Below are 14,543 nucleotides of genomic sequence, written 5' to 3'. Positions count from 1 at the left end.
GCAGAGCACCTACAAAGCTTTTTGGCAACAGTTCGAGTTGTTTGAAGCAAGGTGAATGCAATCTTGATTGGTTCACAGTCTGGCTGTGAGTGCCAAAAGGGGAGGGGGGGTGCAACTGATAAACAGGTTTGCTATGAAATTCATAGCATCCCTAATCAGCTTTACAGTTTGTTTTTGAGCTGCAATGGTCCTAATGCAGACAATCCAGATCTGTTATTTTTGGTACGCTGAAAAAACCCAGGGCTTGATCTGCAAATAATACCTTGGGTTGGATCCTGTGGATCTGTTCAGCTAGCAGTGGGACTTGTCTCCAGTGTAAGAGGCTTCCCTTGACAGAAGAAGATGGTTTGTCAGGGAAATCCTTCTTGCACCAGAGGAAAAAGTGATCCAAACCCATGACCTTTAAACCAGTATTCACATGAAGGAACAGGCTGCAGAACCACCACTCTTGCTGTCATTCAAGCCATGGACGGTGGTGACCACCACCAAATACCTAGATCGTCGTAGAAGTAATATAGCAGGACGAGCATTGAGCAGCACATGACCACGAACACACAGATCATGACCGGACTGACGTCCACCGTCTCATCTTCATGCTTCTCAGCCCCATCGTCTCGCTTGTGCTTCATGTACCGTCTGGAAAAGAAGCAGCAGTGATCAAGCCCAGTTTCCTTTACTGCAACAGAGAGGTGTCGGCTGCTAACCCCGTACAACCAATCCAGAGGCCCACTGCAAAAAGCTCAAGGGACCAATAGCCAGGGGCACATCATGGCAGAACCACTGGGGTGCATGGAGCAGTAACAGCAGAGTGGCTGGCTGGCACACAACAAGAGAACCTTTTTGTAATTGCCTAGCAACCACAAAACAATGCCGGGTTCCCCCAACTGACCAAGGACGTGGCTGCGGCTTGGTGGCAGAACACATTCTCAAAATGATGGAAGGTCCCTGGAGCCGGTTCAAGGCAACAGAGACTGAAGGATGCTTCTCTCTGCCCAAGACTCTGGAGAGTAACTGCGAGGAGTCAAACACTAAGACAGGGAGTCTAACAAACTGTCTCTATGTGAGGCAGCTTCATATGTTTGCAAGCAAAACCTCCATAACTCCGATAGGCCATTAACTCAGTAGCTGAGCTTCCTCTTTGCACACCGCAATCCTGCAGGTTCAATCCCTGGAAGCCTCTTCAGTGAAAGGCTCTTAAGCTAACGGTTACTGAGAAAGACCTTTTGCTGCCTGGAGTGTCAGAGAGCTGATGCCAAGGAGATGGTAATGGGCTTAAATGGACCAGATGGTCTGGCTTAGGACAAGGCATCTTCATACATTCACCCTCCTCCAAACCATGTCAGTCGCCAGCTGGGGGCTGAACCACCCCTCCGAAGGAACCGCTCCAACCACAAGTGCAATGTGTTGCGACGTGGATGAGAAGGAGCAGGAAAATTATCTCTAATCACAGATCCCAGCCTTGGAAGCAAGCAGAGGGGAAGCACAGGGGCAGTCAGCGATGCAAAAGGAGGGAGAACTGCAGAGTGCTCTGCAGTATGGGCAGGATTGTGGAGAAACTGATTCACAGAACTGACAAAGGAGGCTGAGATTCAAGTGGTCAACAGATCAGCTGCCTGCTAGGAGTATCAGAGAAGTCACTTCCAACTATGCTTTAAAAAAAAACAACCTGGAAGCTTTGACATGTTAGGAGTCCAGACAACACTGAATTAACCTAGGAGAACACATCCTTAATGGCTGGCATGCCCTCCATCCCCCCTTGCCACTCACTTTTTCACATCTCTGCTTCCGGCCCAGTATCCACCAACTGCTACTGTGCCCACAGCCATGATGAATATGATCACCATGTTGTAATCCAAGACCGGCTCACTGGGAGCATACATCGCCACCTTCACGGACCGGCCGAAGCTCTGCAGCAGCGTGGAGAGTGCAAAAGGAAGGAGATATGAGTTGCGGACTAGCCGGTCGTCATCACCGGTAGGTGATCCTTCACTCACACCCACTCTCCATGTCAGGAGTCCAGCAGCTCCAGCAATTTCTTCCAGGGTAACAACATATCACTTATTTTATTATAACAACAATGTGCTTATAGACACATCAGTGTCTTATAGAGAGATTAGTGTCCCACTTAAATGGTTGAACCAAGTCAATGTTATTATTATCCCCACAATATTCTTGCAAGGGGGGGGTGAAGTTATCACAGCCCCTATCTGTCAGAACTTGCAGTAAAACTGGCCTTCTGCACCATTCCAATGACCCTGGGGCGGGGGGGGGCGAGGAAGGGAATGAACTGCAGAAAAGCAATCTGCAGCGGCACGTCCCAGATGTCGGCTTCCCACTTCAGCGAGAATCAAGTCTGAGTCATAACCTTAGACCAGATTTCCCCGATCAGGCATTCACATCTAAGGCAGCGGAAGCGGTGCAGCCAAATGCCGCATTCAATCACTTCTGCTTTTCCAAAAATTAGCTGACTCTTAACTGGTTCTGAAAGCTCCAGAAACGCAAGAGTCCCCAAGACAGGATATTAAGGACTAATAATCTGGTGTAGTTTCAAGTTGGTAGCAGTGCTGGTCTGCAACAGAAGAGCAAGGTTCGAGTTCAGTAGCACTTTAAAGACCAACAAGATCTCCAGGGTATAAGCTTTCAAGAGTTGAAGCTCCCTTCATCAGATACTTTGACTCTTGAAAACTTACACCCTGGAAATCTTGTTGGTCTTTAAGGTGCTACTGGACTCAAATCTTGCTGTAGTCTGGGGTATTACTAATTGAACAGGGAGAGCAATCAAACCTGCCCTGTAGTTTTCTAGACACAGGATCATCTCTGAGCTGGAAGAGTCTGAAGGCTGAGCTCCCAGCCACAGAACAGTGCAGATCTCATCTGCCTAAGAGCCAAAACAGACGAGACGCCTGACACGTGGAGGACATGCGTCGGTTTCCCGCAAGGTTCCATGGGAAGTGTAGTGAGAAAGAACCTCTGCCAGGGAGAAGAGGGTGAGAATCCCTCTTCTTCCTGGCACAGACTCTTTCTTCAGGCGTCTCGTCTAGTCCGCTTGGCTTTCTCTAACCACCGCCAGCTCCCCTAAAAGCACTTGGCAGCCAGAGACAGCTGAGCATGCTGGCAGCAGCGAGAGGGACAAGGAGCTGATCTCCACCGCCAGCTCCCTCTGACTGCCGCCAGTGCAACTGGCTCCCTCTCGCTGCCACGGAGTGCTTTTAGGCGAGCAAGGGGAGCTAGCAGCGGCAAGAGGGAACATGCTCCCCTTGCTCCCCTAAATGCACTTGGCAGCAAGAGGGAGTCAAACGCGCTGGCGGTGGCAAGAGGGACAAGGAGCTGATCGCCGCTGCCAGCTCCCTCTGACCACCGCTGGCACAACTGGCTCCCTCTCTCACTGCCATCAGCGCATTCAGCTCCCTCTGGCTACAGAGTGATTTTAGGAGAGCAAGGGGAGCTGGCAGCGGCAAGAGGGAGCCGAGCAGACTAGACAAGAGGCCCAGAGAAAGAATCTCCGCCAGGTTCTCTCTCTCTTCTCCCTGGCAGAGGTTCTTTCTCACTACACTTCCCGTGGAACCTTGTGGGAAACCGACGCATGTCCTCCACATGTCAGGTGTCTCATCTGTTTTGGCTCTAACTCTCTTTCTAGGAAACCTCCAGATCTGCCCAAATCCCACCCTAGCCACAGTAAGCCCCTTGGCCAAATCAGTCTTGGAAGAGACGTCACCTCCATACCCCATCCCACTGTTGGTGGTGGCTTGTAATGTCCAGCTTTGTTTTCTACTTTTTAAATTCCATTTTCTACACCACTCAACGTATCATGTCTGGTACTTGTTTGCATTGTCTCTTAGTTTTGTTACCCTAGTTCTCTTGCATGCTTATTAGGTATCTCATGCTATCTGATTGCATTGATTTACCCTCTGAGTTTCTGTGAGAAAGGCAGGCTATAAGCTAACCAACAAACAAAAACTAGTTGCTAGCCGAGAGTCTCCACATCAAAGGGATTCTCTATGGTTAAGACAGCCCATGACGGAATACTTCCCACCGCATGGTCAGGCATAAGGGCTTTCCAGACCCCCTGAACGCTATATTCCAAAGCAACAATGATGTGGACCATGTGATAGACAAAGCTCTTACCTTGCCAATATCCAACATATCAGCATAGCTCAACAGGGCCACAGGAATGTCAATTTCTTCATACTGACTTCGGTTACCAGCAGGGGGAACCTGGTGGAAGCAGAACAAAAGGGGTGAGGGGCAGCCTTGGTGACAAGCGCTGAATGGCCATGTAGACACAACACAGCTGTTCACAGACCATTCAATCAGACCCACTTTCTGGGCCACAAACAACCTCAAACTTTGTGTGAAAAAGTGTCCACACTCAGAGCCAATGATTCAAATAGCTTTTCTTCTCTGCAAGCAGGAGGCTCGATTTACTCACTTCATTCTGAGCTCAGCACTTTCAGCTGCTCCAAAACAATCAAGAGGTTGGAGCTCATTGCCTGCAAGGGAAAGCTAAAGAGTTTGAGACTTCTTAGCTTAGGAAGAAAATTCAGTGGGGAGAGATTTGGTGTGAGAAAAATGGAAAGAGGGAAAGCACTGGAGAAGCCACGGCTGGCCGGGAGCTGGAAGGTGACCATGAAATGCCAGAGGAGGCATGAGCCGCAGTGGCAGCAAGCACCAAAGGAGGGTGGGCTGCAGCACAAGCCCCAGAGACCACCAGAGCACACGCCACTGAGCCAAGCCCCGAAGGGCAGGACACTCGCCTAGTGGCTCAAGATGCCGACGCACTGCCAGGCAGGTGGGAAGCTCCTATGCACACCCCAGGCAGGATCAGCAAGCCGGGCACCAGCCCTGCAGGACCAGCACAGTCCCGGCAGACTGGGCTAGCCGCCCAGGGGACACTGTCAAGGCAGCAACCAGGCCACCCCACCTGGAGAGGCCCTGCCAGCCCCACCCTGCAGGAAGGGTATAAAAGGGAGAAGAGGGCCTGGAGTGGGGGAGGAATGCCTCAGAATGTCCTTGGGTTGATTGCCCGTGTGGCCAGCCAGCCCCGGCAATCAACCCGGGGTGGAAGTCTGCCCCTGGACAGGGTGTAGCTTGGGGGGGAAGGGGGGGAATCCCAGAGGAGAGGCCCTATAAAGGCATGCTAGGCAGGAAGATCGGGGTGGAGTTTTTTGGGAGTTTGGGAGCAGAAGGTGAGAGAGTGAGGAGGCAGGACGGAGACAGAGAGAGGAATGCAGAGAAGAGCGGGAAGAGAGTGGAGGAGGCAGTTGAGCTAGCCCAACTGGAGGGTGAGAGGGTATGAAGGTGACATATACCCCCCTCCTCCTTCCATTCGGGGGCCTACCCCAAACCTGGTCACACCCAAGACTCATCTGGAGGGCGCGCGCAGCTTGGGGTCCCGGTGGGGCCCAGGCGAAATCTGACAGGCTGCATGCCTAGGACTTGCATGCTTTCAGGATGTTTCCTCTGGCTGGCCTCTGTGGGAACGGGATGCTGGACCAGAGGAACGTGGCGCCTGATCCAGGAGAGCTGTTTGCCACATCCTTGTAGGAGGAGCGGGATGGATGAGCAAGGAGCTGGCAGGAGGCCCAGAGGGAGGGAGGGAGGATGGCTAAGCAAGTGCATACAAGCCCCAGCCTCACAACAGACAATCTGGCTTCTGACAGGCCGCTGGCACACTTCCAGGAGAAAAGTGATAGCCCACAGGGGACCCTGGAAGCGGGGCAGGAGCACAGAAGATTAATAACTCCCAAAGAATTCCAATAATTTAGAAAAGGCTTTGAAAGGAACTTTAATAACCAGGGCAGAATAGTCATGCAGAAAGTAAAACACATTCAGGAGCGGGCAGGTTAAAAGAAAAGTTACGGGGTAGAGTGCAATAGCTTCACGTCTTAGACAAAGCGAGCCTAAGAGATTTACACTGCAATCCCAAGAAGACTTACTCCAGTCTAAGCCCACTAATTTTAATGGGCTCAGACTGGAGTAACCCTGCTTAGGACTGCATTAAAAATTAACCCCCCTCACACTGAAAATACAGGCCTTTCACAGAAGACTGTTTTTATTAAATTCAGGAGGAAGGTTAAATGAGCTGTCGGGACAGACTGGAGACTCACCATCAAGTATGATTTTTTTTAACATGAGGATCAGATGGTTGAATTGTGGAAATGACGGAGATGAAGGGGAATCGATTTATTTAAATATTTATATCTCACATTTCCACAATGCCTGAGTTTAAAAGTACCCTCCCCGTAAACTCATCTGAAGCCTGATTTTGAAAAATTGGACGTTTTAGGAAGAACTGCATTTGATGGGAGAAAAGGACTTTGAAATCTTACAACACACAGAAAACTGAGGGGTGTGTGCGTGTGGCTCTGTTCAGGAGTGCGAGCTGGGAAGCTGCCAAGCAGACTGCTCTGAGCAGAGCAGCACTGCTCAGATCCCCCAAACCTCTTGGCTTCCTACCTCTTTCATGCATAAAGAGCTGCTCAAAGTCTGAACGGACGTGCACAAAATTGAGAAACCTACTGCAATTTGCACCAACACCAAAAATTAAAAGTGAACGTTCAGCATCAAAGGCTATGAGACCCCTTTCGAAGAATACAGCATGACAGCATAGGAGAATCTATCTCAGTTCAGGATGAGGAGTCCACACTATGGCTCTTGTAGCTCTTACTGGCAAACCGTAGTTCACCATGATGCACATTAGCCCAGAAGGAGAGTCAGGGTCTCTTGCGCAAGCCCTGCATCCTCCATGCACGATGTGCTGAATAAAGGATGCACTGTTACATCTGAACTGGCCAACAATGGTTTGTGCTTTCCCTGTACACTGCCGCAAACCTCGTGCTGTATAGGACTCTGGCGCACGCATAAAGCACAAGCCATCCCTAGCTTGATAGTTTGCTGGGAAAACACAAGTCATGCCATAAGCGAGAGCAAGGGGGAGCAGGGATTACACAAGCCTGGCTTCAAGGCTTGTTTGAATGGTGGCAAACCGCTGCCTGTCACAGGCTGGACGCGTGCCAGCGTGTGCAACAGTCTCAAATCCTAGTTGGATAGCTAAACTTGCTTGCAGAAAAGCAAAAAAGTAATCTTTTGGCACCTGAAAGGCTCTCCATTTGTCAGTCTATAAAGAGCCAAATGACTCATTCTTTGTGCGCAAGGTTAGGAGGCAGCCCTATCTTTGACTCAGTCTCCTGTTAACAGCCTCTGCTTCTAACTTTCATTTTTCCCCTCTGCTTGGTTAACGGCAAAAAAAAAAAGAAAAAAAAAGAATTACGTTTTAAGTATTTTAAGATGCAACACTTTGCTGCTCCATTCTTGCAGGGCTGGAAATGAAATGAAATTATAACCAGCACTTCTTTTATTTCATAAAGACACAAAAGCGCCGGCTGGTGGGAGATCCGCTATTGTGCGTTGTGCACGATGTGTCCTGGAGCAGCAGCCAAAACGCAGATTTTGCACACATTTCTGTTTCCCACCAAATCCTTGTCCAATTCCAAAACAAACAAGCTTTTTTATTACTTCAAAACCTTGGGGACTGGCATCTCTGAAATGCAAGCAAAAGGATCTTAAGAGTGGGTGGGTATCAGGCAAGGCAACCCTGAATATGGAACTGATGAGGGAAGACTGACCATGGGGAGCCACTACTCTTCCACAAACACACGCCTCCCCCCCCACCCCATGATGGTTTGAGAAGCTTCCTGCACAACTCACCAGCCTCTCTCTGCTGACGATCAGCAGTCCCCGAGCGCCGTTGATCTGAGCCAGCCTCACTTTTTCATAGAAGGTGCAGTTGCCCCGCATCACCATGGGGATGGTGTTGCTGAACCCCCCTTCTGGTACGTCGGAAGGTGAGCACAAGACAGACACTGTCTGGTTCTGCAGCTGCAAGAGAGACTGGAGGAGAAGCACAAGGAGAAAGACATTTTATCCGCTGCGCCCCGCAATGCTTTGAAACAAGCATGAGCCGCTAGAGGGGCAGCCCATTGGGTAGGGTCAAACAGGCATTGATTGAAAGAAACTCACGGCTTTGCCCAAGTCGTGGGGCAGGGGAGCCCACAGGGAGTTGAAGAGGATGCAGTAATCCTTGCCTTTGGCACCCCCCTTCTCTGAGAAGGCATGGACCATGCCATATTCGCAGGACACCTGAAAAAGAGATGCCATTCCCTTGACAACCAGGACACAGGAACACACAGGTGGGACAATTTCACGGGGGCTGGAAGAGGGCAATGGTACTGAGCCCCTGAGGACAACTTCAAAGCATAACTAAGAAATCGGATGGATCCTACGGATCTGTTCCACTAGCTGTGGTGCTTTCTTCCAGCATGAGAAGCCTTCTCCTGATGCAAGTGTCAGGGGAAAGTTCCTTACACCAGAGGAGGGTAGAATGGCTCCGCATGAGCCATCCAATTGCAACTCTTTATTTTGATCAGATGACCAGCCTCAGCTCTCTGTATCTGACCATTTTCACATGGAAAAAGAATAGAGAACATATAAAGGGCCTTGCTGGATTAGGTCAAGGCAGGTGACTTTTAGTTCAGTATCTTGCATCTAGTCAGACACCTCCTGAAAGCCCACGTGCTGGTCATGAAGGCAACTAATGGCACTTAGAGGCAGACTGCCTCAAAACGGGGATATGTCCATTTAGCCATAGTGGCCCATAATGTGATGCAAATTTAGGTTCTTTTTTTTAAAAAAGCAGTTGCAGTTCTCTCAAAAGTGCATATTGTTGAAGACTGTAGCAGCAAGAGGGGATGCTCTTTGGAGGATTGCTTCACCTCTGTGTGTGTGTGTGTGTGTGTGTGTGTGTGTGTGTGTGTGTGTGTGAGAGAGAGAGAGAGAGAGAGAGAGAGAGAGAGAGAGAGAGAGAGAGGAGGGGGAGGGAGGGAGGGAGGGAGGGAGAGAGGGGGGGAGAGAGAGAGGGAGGGAGGGAGAGAAATTAATGCCACCTTCACTTAAAATGCCAGCTAGCAAACAGTGCCAGACACATCTTTAATACCTGGCTAGTGCGGAGGAGAGTGTGAGATACACAGGGGAGTAGAGACACACTGATTCAAATTTACAACGCGTATCTACCTCCAAGGCATGGGGCTGGTTGAAATGGCTTAGAGTGCAGGGCAATATGGGGGAGGGGTGTGCAGCCTGCATCCAGTAGTACCCCTGTTTTAAGTTCTGCAGAAAAATCTTGAGTTGAGAGGAAGGCCTGCCAGTCGGGAGGGAGCCTGAAGCCTGCCCCCCCCACTCACCATTATGCCAGAAAGATGAAGTCAAGCAAAAAGCAGCGACGCTTCCAGACTGCTCCCTGCCCCCCTGCTGTGAGCACCAATGAAACGAGAGGATGTCCTACAAGCTCCTGCACAATTGCTCTGAGCTGTCTTCTCATTTAGAGCCAGGGGAGGCTGTTGGTGGATCTTCTCCAGCCAACAGGAAGGAGGGTAAGAACCAAGGGGAGGGGGGGCGAGAGGTCCGGCTCCCAAACCGCTCATCCAAGGAGGCTCTGCTCCCCTGGACTGAAGTGAGCGGGCCTTCCTTGGATTTGTGGAACTGGCCTAACAAAATGAAAAACCCACTCAGCACCTCTGGCCACTTGAGCCAGATGGTGACTCGCTGGTTTTTGAGAGATGCCATCTCAGCGTCCCCAGAACTTCCCTTACACCTTGAGGGAGTAAAGAGTGAGGGAGGAGGGAAGCAGACAAGACACGAGTAGGGAGAGAAAGGCTACATGTGCAGAAGGCCAGAACTGACGAGTCTCCGCTGACCCTGATTTGGAAAGAGGGGAAAATTAGGATCAGCAAAGCCCCAGCCTTGAGGGTCCATCCCTCCCTCTCTCTCTCTCTCTCCTTACAAAGACTTCTCTCCACCTAGTATCTATTTCAATATTTATACCCTGCTTCTCTCCCCAAAGCAGCTTTCAACATCATTCTCATTCCTCAATTTTTCCCTCACAATAGCAGCAACCCTGTGAGGTAGGTCAGAGAGGAAGAGACTGGCCCAAGGCCAGCCAGTGAGCTCCCACGGGAGAATGGGGATTCAAACTTCCCCAGTCCTAGTCTGACACTGTAACCACTACACCGTTCTAGCTATAGCATCAGGTTTAGGGTGTCAGCTCCAAAGCTATCATGTGATGGGCCGATCACTTGTATGACAAAGCAATGTATGTTGATGGTGCCCAAGCGGACGGCTGGTCAGCAGTGGAGAGCTGAAGCTGAGAGCCAAGCAGCCTCCAGCCTCATCTCCGCCATGAACTTCCTCACTGGACACACTTAAGGTACTCTCTCTCTCTCTCTCTCTCAACCCCAGGCCTGCACCTGCTACAAAAGGATACAGGCTTGCCTGTAAAGATTACTGAGCTGCCATGCATGGAGGACTTTGATCACTCAAGATAAACCCCACAATCCCACTTGGCAGCAGCCCCGGCAGCTATTAAAAGATAAAATTAAAACAGTAATCAAGGTAGGCTTCCAATGACGCAAAACTGTTGGGATCCGGGTATGCACGACTTCCCTCATTCCTGTTCTTTGTATGCAGGTGCTTTTACTGATATATACAAAACAAACATCATAATTTGTAGGAGACTGGTCACACAAAAACGAAATTAGATTCCTTCCCAGCCATCTGCTTGTGGAAGGACAACAGTCCACCGCCACCCAGCCAGGAAGTCCTGGCTGACTCTGGGATGTGAACACCACGGGTGATCCAAAGGGGCTACAACTCAGTGGACGAACGCATGCATTACACACAGAAAGTCCCAGGTTCAAGCTCAAGTTAAAGGATCTTGGGTAGTAAGTGTTGGAGAACTCCTTTTTCTGTCCAAGGCCCTGAGGAGAGACGGCTGGTCAAAGGAAATGCTGTAATAAAAGGCTAGATGGACCAATGGTCTGACTCGGTATAAGACAGCATCGTATGTTCATAAGCAAAAGACATAGCTTCAGCTTCTTGCCTGAAGGCCCCTAACTTGGTGACCAAGAGCTTGCTTTGTTTGCCAGGCTCAGCTTCAATCCCAGGCATCGCCAGCTATTTTTATTTATTTGCTTGTTATTTATAGTTTGCCTTTCTCCCTGAGTCGCAAGACAGATTACACAGTGTAAGTCACTACGATCAACAACTGGGACTTTCAATAAACAATACAATAGGGTATGCATTGCAGGAAGTTGAAAAGAAGCATAGATTTGAATACAGGAATAGGGATATGGAACACTGCTGAAACAAAACGTGGGTAATTTGCAAGTAAATAAGTAAGTAATGGTTGTGGGACTCAGAAAGACCCCTCTTCCTGAGGCCCTGCTGCCTGTCAGATCTAAACAGGCCCCACACCTGGTTCAGTTCAAGGCAGCTTCCCATGTTTGTGGTAAGCAACTGATTGAAAAATGGGCTTAATTCATCTCTGCAGACCCAGACACTGAGCCTGCAACACCAAAAGGAGCCAGGGAGCAACTGCTCCCCTGTAGCTGGGCCCGTAACAGTAGCTAGCTCTGCAGACTTTTAACAGGTGATCTTCGGCCCCATGCAGCCAAAAAGCATGATGGCATCAACTCATTAAGCGGCTCTTTTAAGGCACAACAGGTGGCAGGCCGAGTTCTTCCCCGATCAAACAGCAAACCTAATGGGGGAGCCAGATAGGTGCCTGAGCTGTGTGCAGCATTCCTGCCCCACAGGAATGAATAGATATACCTCTACCTTGGAACCTTTGAGGAAAAGAGGGTTAAAGCTGGCCTGGAGGTGGGACAAAGTATTCAGAACCCAGACCAGAAGACAGCTGACAAATCCTTTTCAATTTCTTTTGGGAGACTGGGGAGATTCAGACTTCAATTGGGCTGGCCTGTTTCACTGGATCCCTCTTCAACACAGTGGTTTATTCAGTTTTCTGTCTAGTTTTTTTTTTTAAAGTCAACTTGGCTCCCAAAGCACACAATATAAGCCACAGAAAATACAAACAAGTATTCAAATTCAACAATGATGGAGATTCACAAACATGCTTCAGACAGCAGGCTGAGAGAGACAAGGCTGTGCCAAACCCATTTTCCAGATAAGGAAACTGAAGCCGCGTCTCCAAGGAGAACTAGTGGAGCAAAGGCTAGAGGCATGATATGTTTTGCAGCCCAGCCCTTGTCTCAGCACTGCAGGACCACTGTGTACATCAGGGGCAGGACGGAGTAAATATAAGGCTGGCTCAAAAGTTGTGGTAAAGGAGAAATCCACTCGCTTTCTGCAGAGGGAAGGATGTAGATCCAGGATGCTTTCTTTCCCTGACGGGTTCCCTCCCCTCTCCACCCCTGCAACTGGTGTTCGGAAATAAAACTGCCTTATACTGAATCAGACCATAGGTCCATCAAAGCCAGTACTGTCTACTTAAACCAGCAGTAACTCTCCAGGGTTTCAGGTAGAGGTCTTTATATCACCTACTACCTTATCCTTTTAGCTGGAGATGCCAGGGATTGAATCTGGGGCCCTCTGCATGCCAAGCAGATGCTCCACGGCCACTCCCCAACATGAACAAGGAGGTCCTGCTTAGAGATAGTTTGTTGCAAAAGTCTCCTCCTCTAGGAAATTCTCAAATAATTTTCTAACACAATTTTTATTTTATTACATTTATATTCTTCTCTCCCTGCAGAGCAGGCTCAGAGAGGATCATGTCAGAGTACAAAAAGTAGCATAATAAATAAAATCAATTCCAGCTAATAAAACCCAGGCAGCATGCACATTTCACAGTCCCTCAACAACCTAGAACCTGTGGGGCGGGTGGCAAGCTAGGAGGGGAAGCATTCCCCTCCTGGCAGGAGGCCCACTGAAGAGGAGGTCTGCTCACCTCAACCACCATATGCCTGGTGGAACATCTCTGTCTTACAGACTCAGTGAAAAGAGAGTAGGTTTAGCTGGGCCTGTGTTTCCACAGACAGAGTTCCACCATGTCGGTGACAGGGTCAAAAAGGCCCTGGTCAAGGCAAGACGAGCCTCCCCGGGGCCGGGAACCACCAACAGATGTTGGTCCACTGAATGAAGGGTCCTCCAGGGAACATACGATGATACAAACAGCTCTGCTAGATCAGACCAAAGATCTCTCTAGCCCAACATCTGCACTCAACAGCAGTTCTGGATGCAACAGCTTTCTAGGCAGTCTTGGAGGGAAAATGTACCAGTGGTTAATAGCTAGGCAAACGAAACTAAACTACAGGTTTAGAGGCAATATGTCTTCAAATAACAAGGAGACAAAAGGGGTGTGTGTTGCATTCATGCCGAACCTGAAGGTTACCCATTGGGGGACATGTGGTTGGTTATCATGGAAAATGGGGTGCTAGCCCACAGACATGAGAATGTAGGGATCTTCTTTGGATCACCTGGTACTTAGCTCACACTCTAAAAAGCCTGTATAAATAGGCTGCCTTGGAGCCTGGAGGCACTATTGACCTTCTGCAGCTAGCAGCCATTAATAAGACCTTGAATGAACTTGCTCTGCTGACATCTAGTCCAACATCCTGTGGGCAGGCAAATACCCCCAAGTGTCAAATCTATAGGCAAGGCATGCAAAGCCCTCTCTCTTAGTGCTTGGTATTCAGCAAAGGTACACTGCTTGTGTAGCTTATTATGGCTACTCTCTTTTCTGCCATACATTTGCCCTGCAGGATCAGCCCAAAGTGGGCTCAATAGGTTGCCAGTTCCAGGTAGGGAATATAGGGGTGGAGACAGGGAAAGGTTAGGAAGGGGAGGGGCTTCTGCAAGGTAGTGGTGTAGAGTCCACCTTCCAAAGCATCCATCTTCTCCAGTTAGGGATGTTAATTTCCAGGTAGTGGCTGGAGATCTCCAGGAATTACAACTGATCTCCAGGCAACAGAGATCAGTTCCCTCTGGAGAAAACAGCTGTTTTGGAGGGTGGACTGTATGGCACTGAGGTTCTTCCCCTCCCCAAACCCCACCCCCCAAATCTCCAGGAATTTCCCAACCTGGAGTTGGCAGCCCTACCTCCAATAGAACTGGTCTCTGTGGACTGGAATTCAGTTGTAATTCCAGGAGATATTCTAGTCCCACCTGGGGATTGGCAATACTGGGGCCCAACCAAGCCAACTTCGTCCTACATCAGTGGGCAGCAGCAGTTGGTCTCAACATTTCCCTATATCTACTGGGCACTGGGGTAGACTGTCTGTGAATCTGGAAGTTCCACAGAGCTCTTGCCAGGCCTTCCATCGACTCCGTCCTTTTTCCCTGGGGCGGGGGGAGGAAGGGAAGGGGAAAGCCAGACTCTCCCCACCCAGACCCGAAGGAGAACTGCAGCTGACCAGCCAATCACCTCCCTGTCCTTCATTGAGCAGGGGAGATGGAGGCTCACTCTCACCTGGTCGCCCCACAGCAGCATAAATAACAGCCACAAACCGAGCAAACCCGGCCACCTCGGAGCCATCATCGCCTCCTATTGTCTTGGCTGGAATTGCGGAGGGAAGGGGGGAGGGAAAAGGCCTACTTCCGCTCCCAGCCGGAAGTAAAATCATGGTTACCCAGCAACCCAACCCCCCAAAGCCGCTCCCTCGCTCTACATTGTTTTCCGGAAATAGAAAGGC

General features: G+C 49.8%; 1 protein-coding gene across 2 annotated transcripts in view; it reads right to left on the bottom strand.

Moving 5' to 3' along the window:
- The window catches only part of SPPL2B (signal peptide peptidase like 2B), a 31,630-nt gene extending 17,210 nt beyond the window's left edge, over positions 1-14,420 (bottom strand). For both annotated transcript variants that reach the window (XM_054980678.1, XM_054980679.1), the window contains exons 1-6: positions 14,321-14,420; positions 8,020-8,139; positions 7,708-7,890; positions 4,126-4,215; positions 1,768-1,907; positions 494-636 (exon numbers count right to left, since the gene is read on the bottom strand). In XM_054980678.1, coding sequence (XP_054836653.1) covers positions 494-636; positions 1,768-1,907; positions 4,126-4,215; positions 7,708-7,890; positions 8,020-8,139; positions 14,321-14,389 — 745 coding nt within the window. In that variant the 5' untranslated portion in view covers positions 14,390-14,420. The remainder of the gene's footprint in view (positions 1-493; positions 637-1,767; positions 1,908-4,125; positions 4,216-7,707; positions 7,891-8,019; positions 8,140-14,320) is intronic.
- Positions 14,421-14,543: the final 123 nt, after the last annotated feature.

Source organism: Eublepharis macularius, chromosome 5 (assembly GCF_028583425.1).
Source record: "Eublepharis macularius isolate TG4126 chromosome 5, MPM_Emac_v1.0, whole genome shotgun sequence".
NCBI classification, from domain to species: Eukaryota; Metazoa; Chordata; class Lepidosauria; order Squamata; family Eublepharidae; genus Eublepharis; species Eublepharis macularius.
Note: the sequence above shows the minus strand (reverse complement) of the source record. Positions and strands in the feature narration are given on the sequence as shown.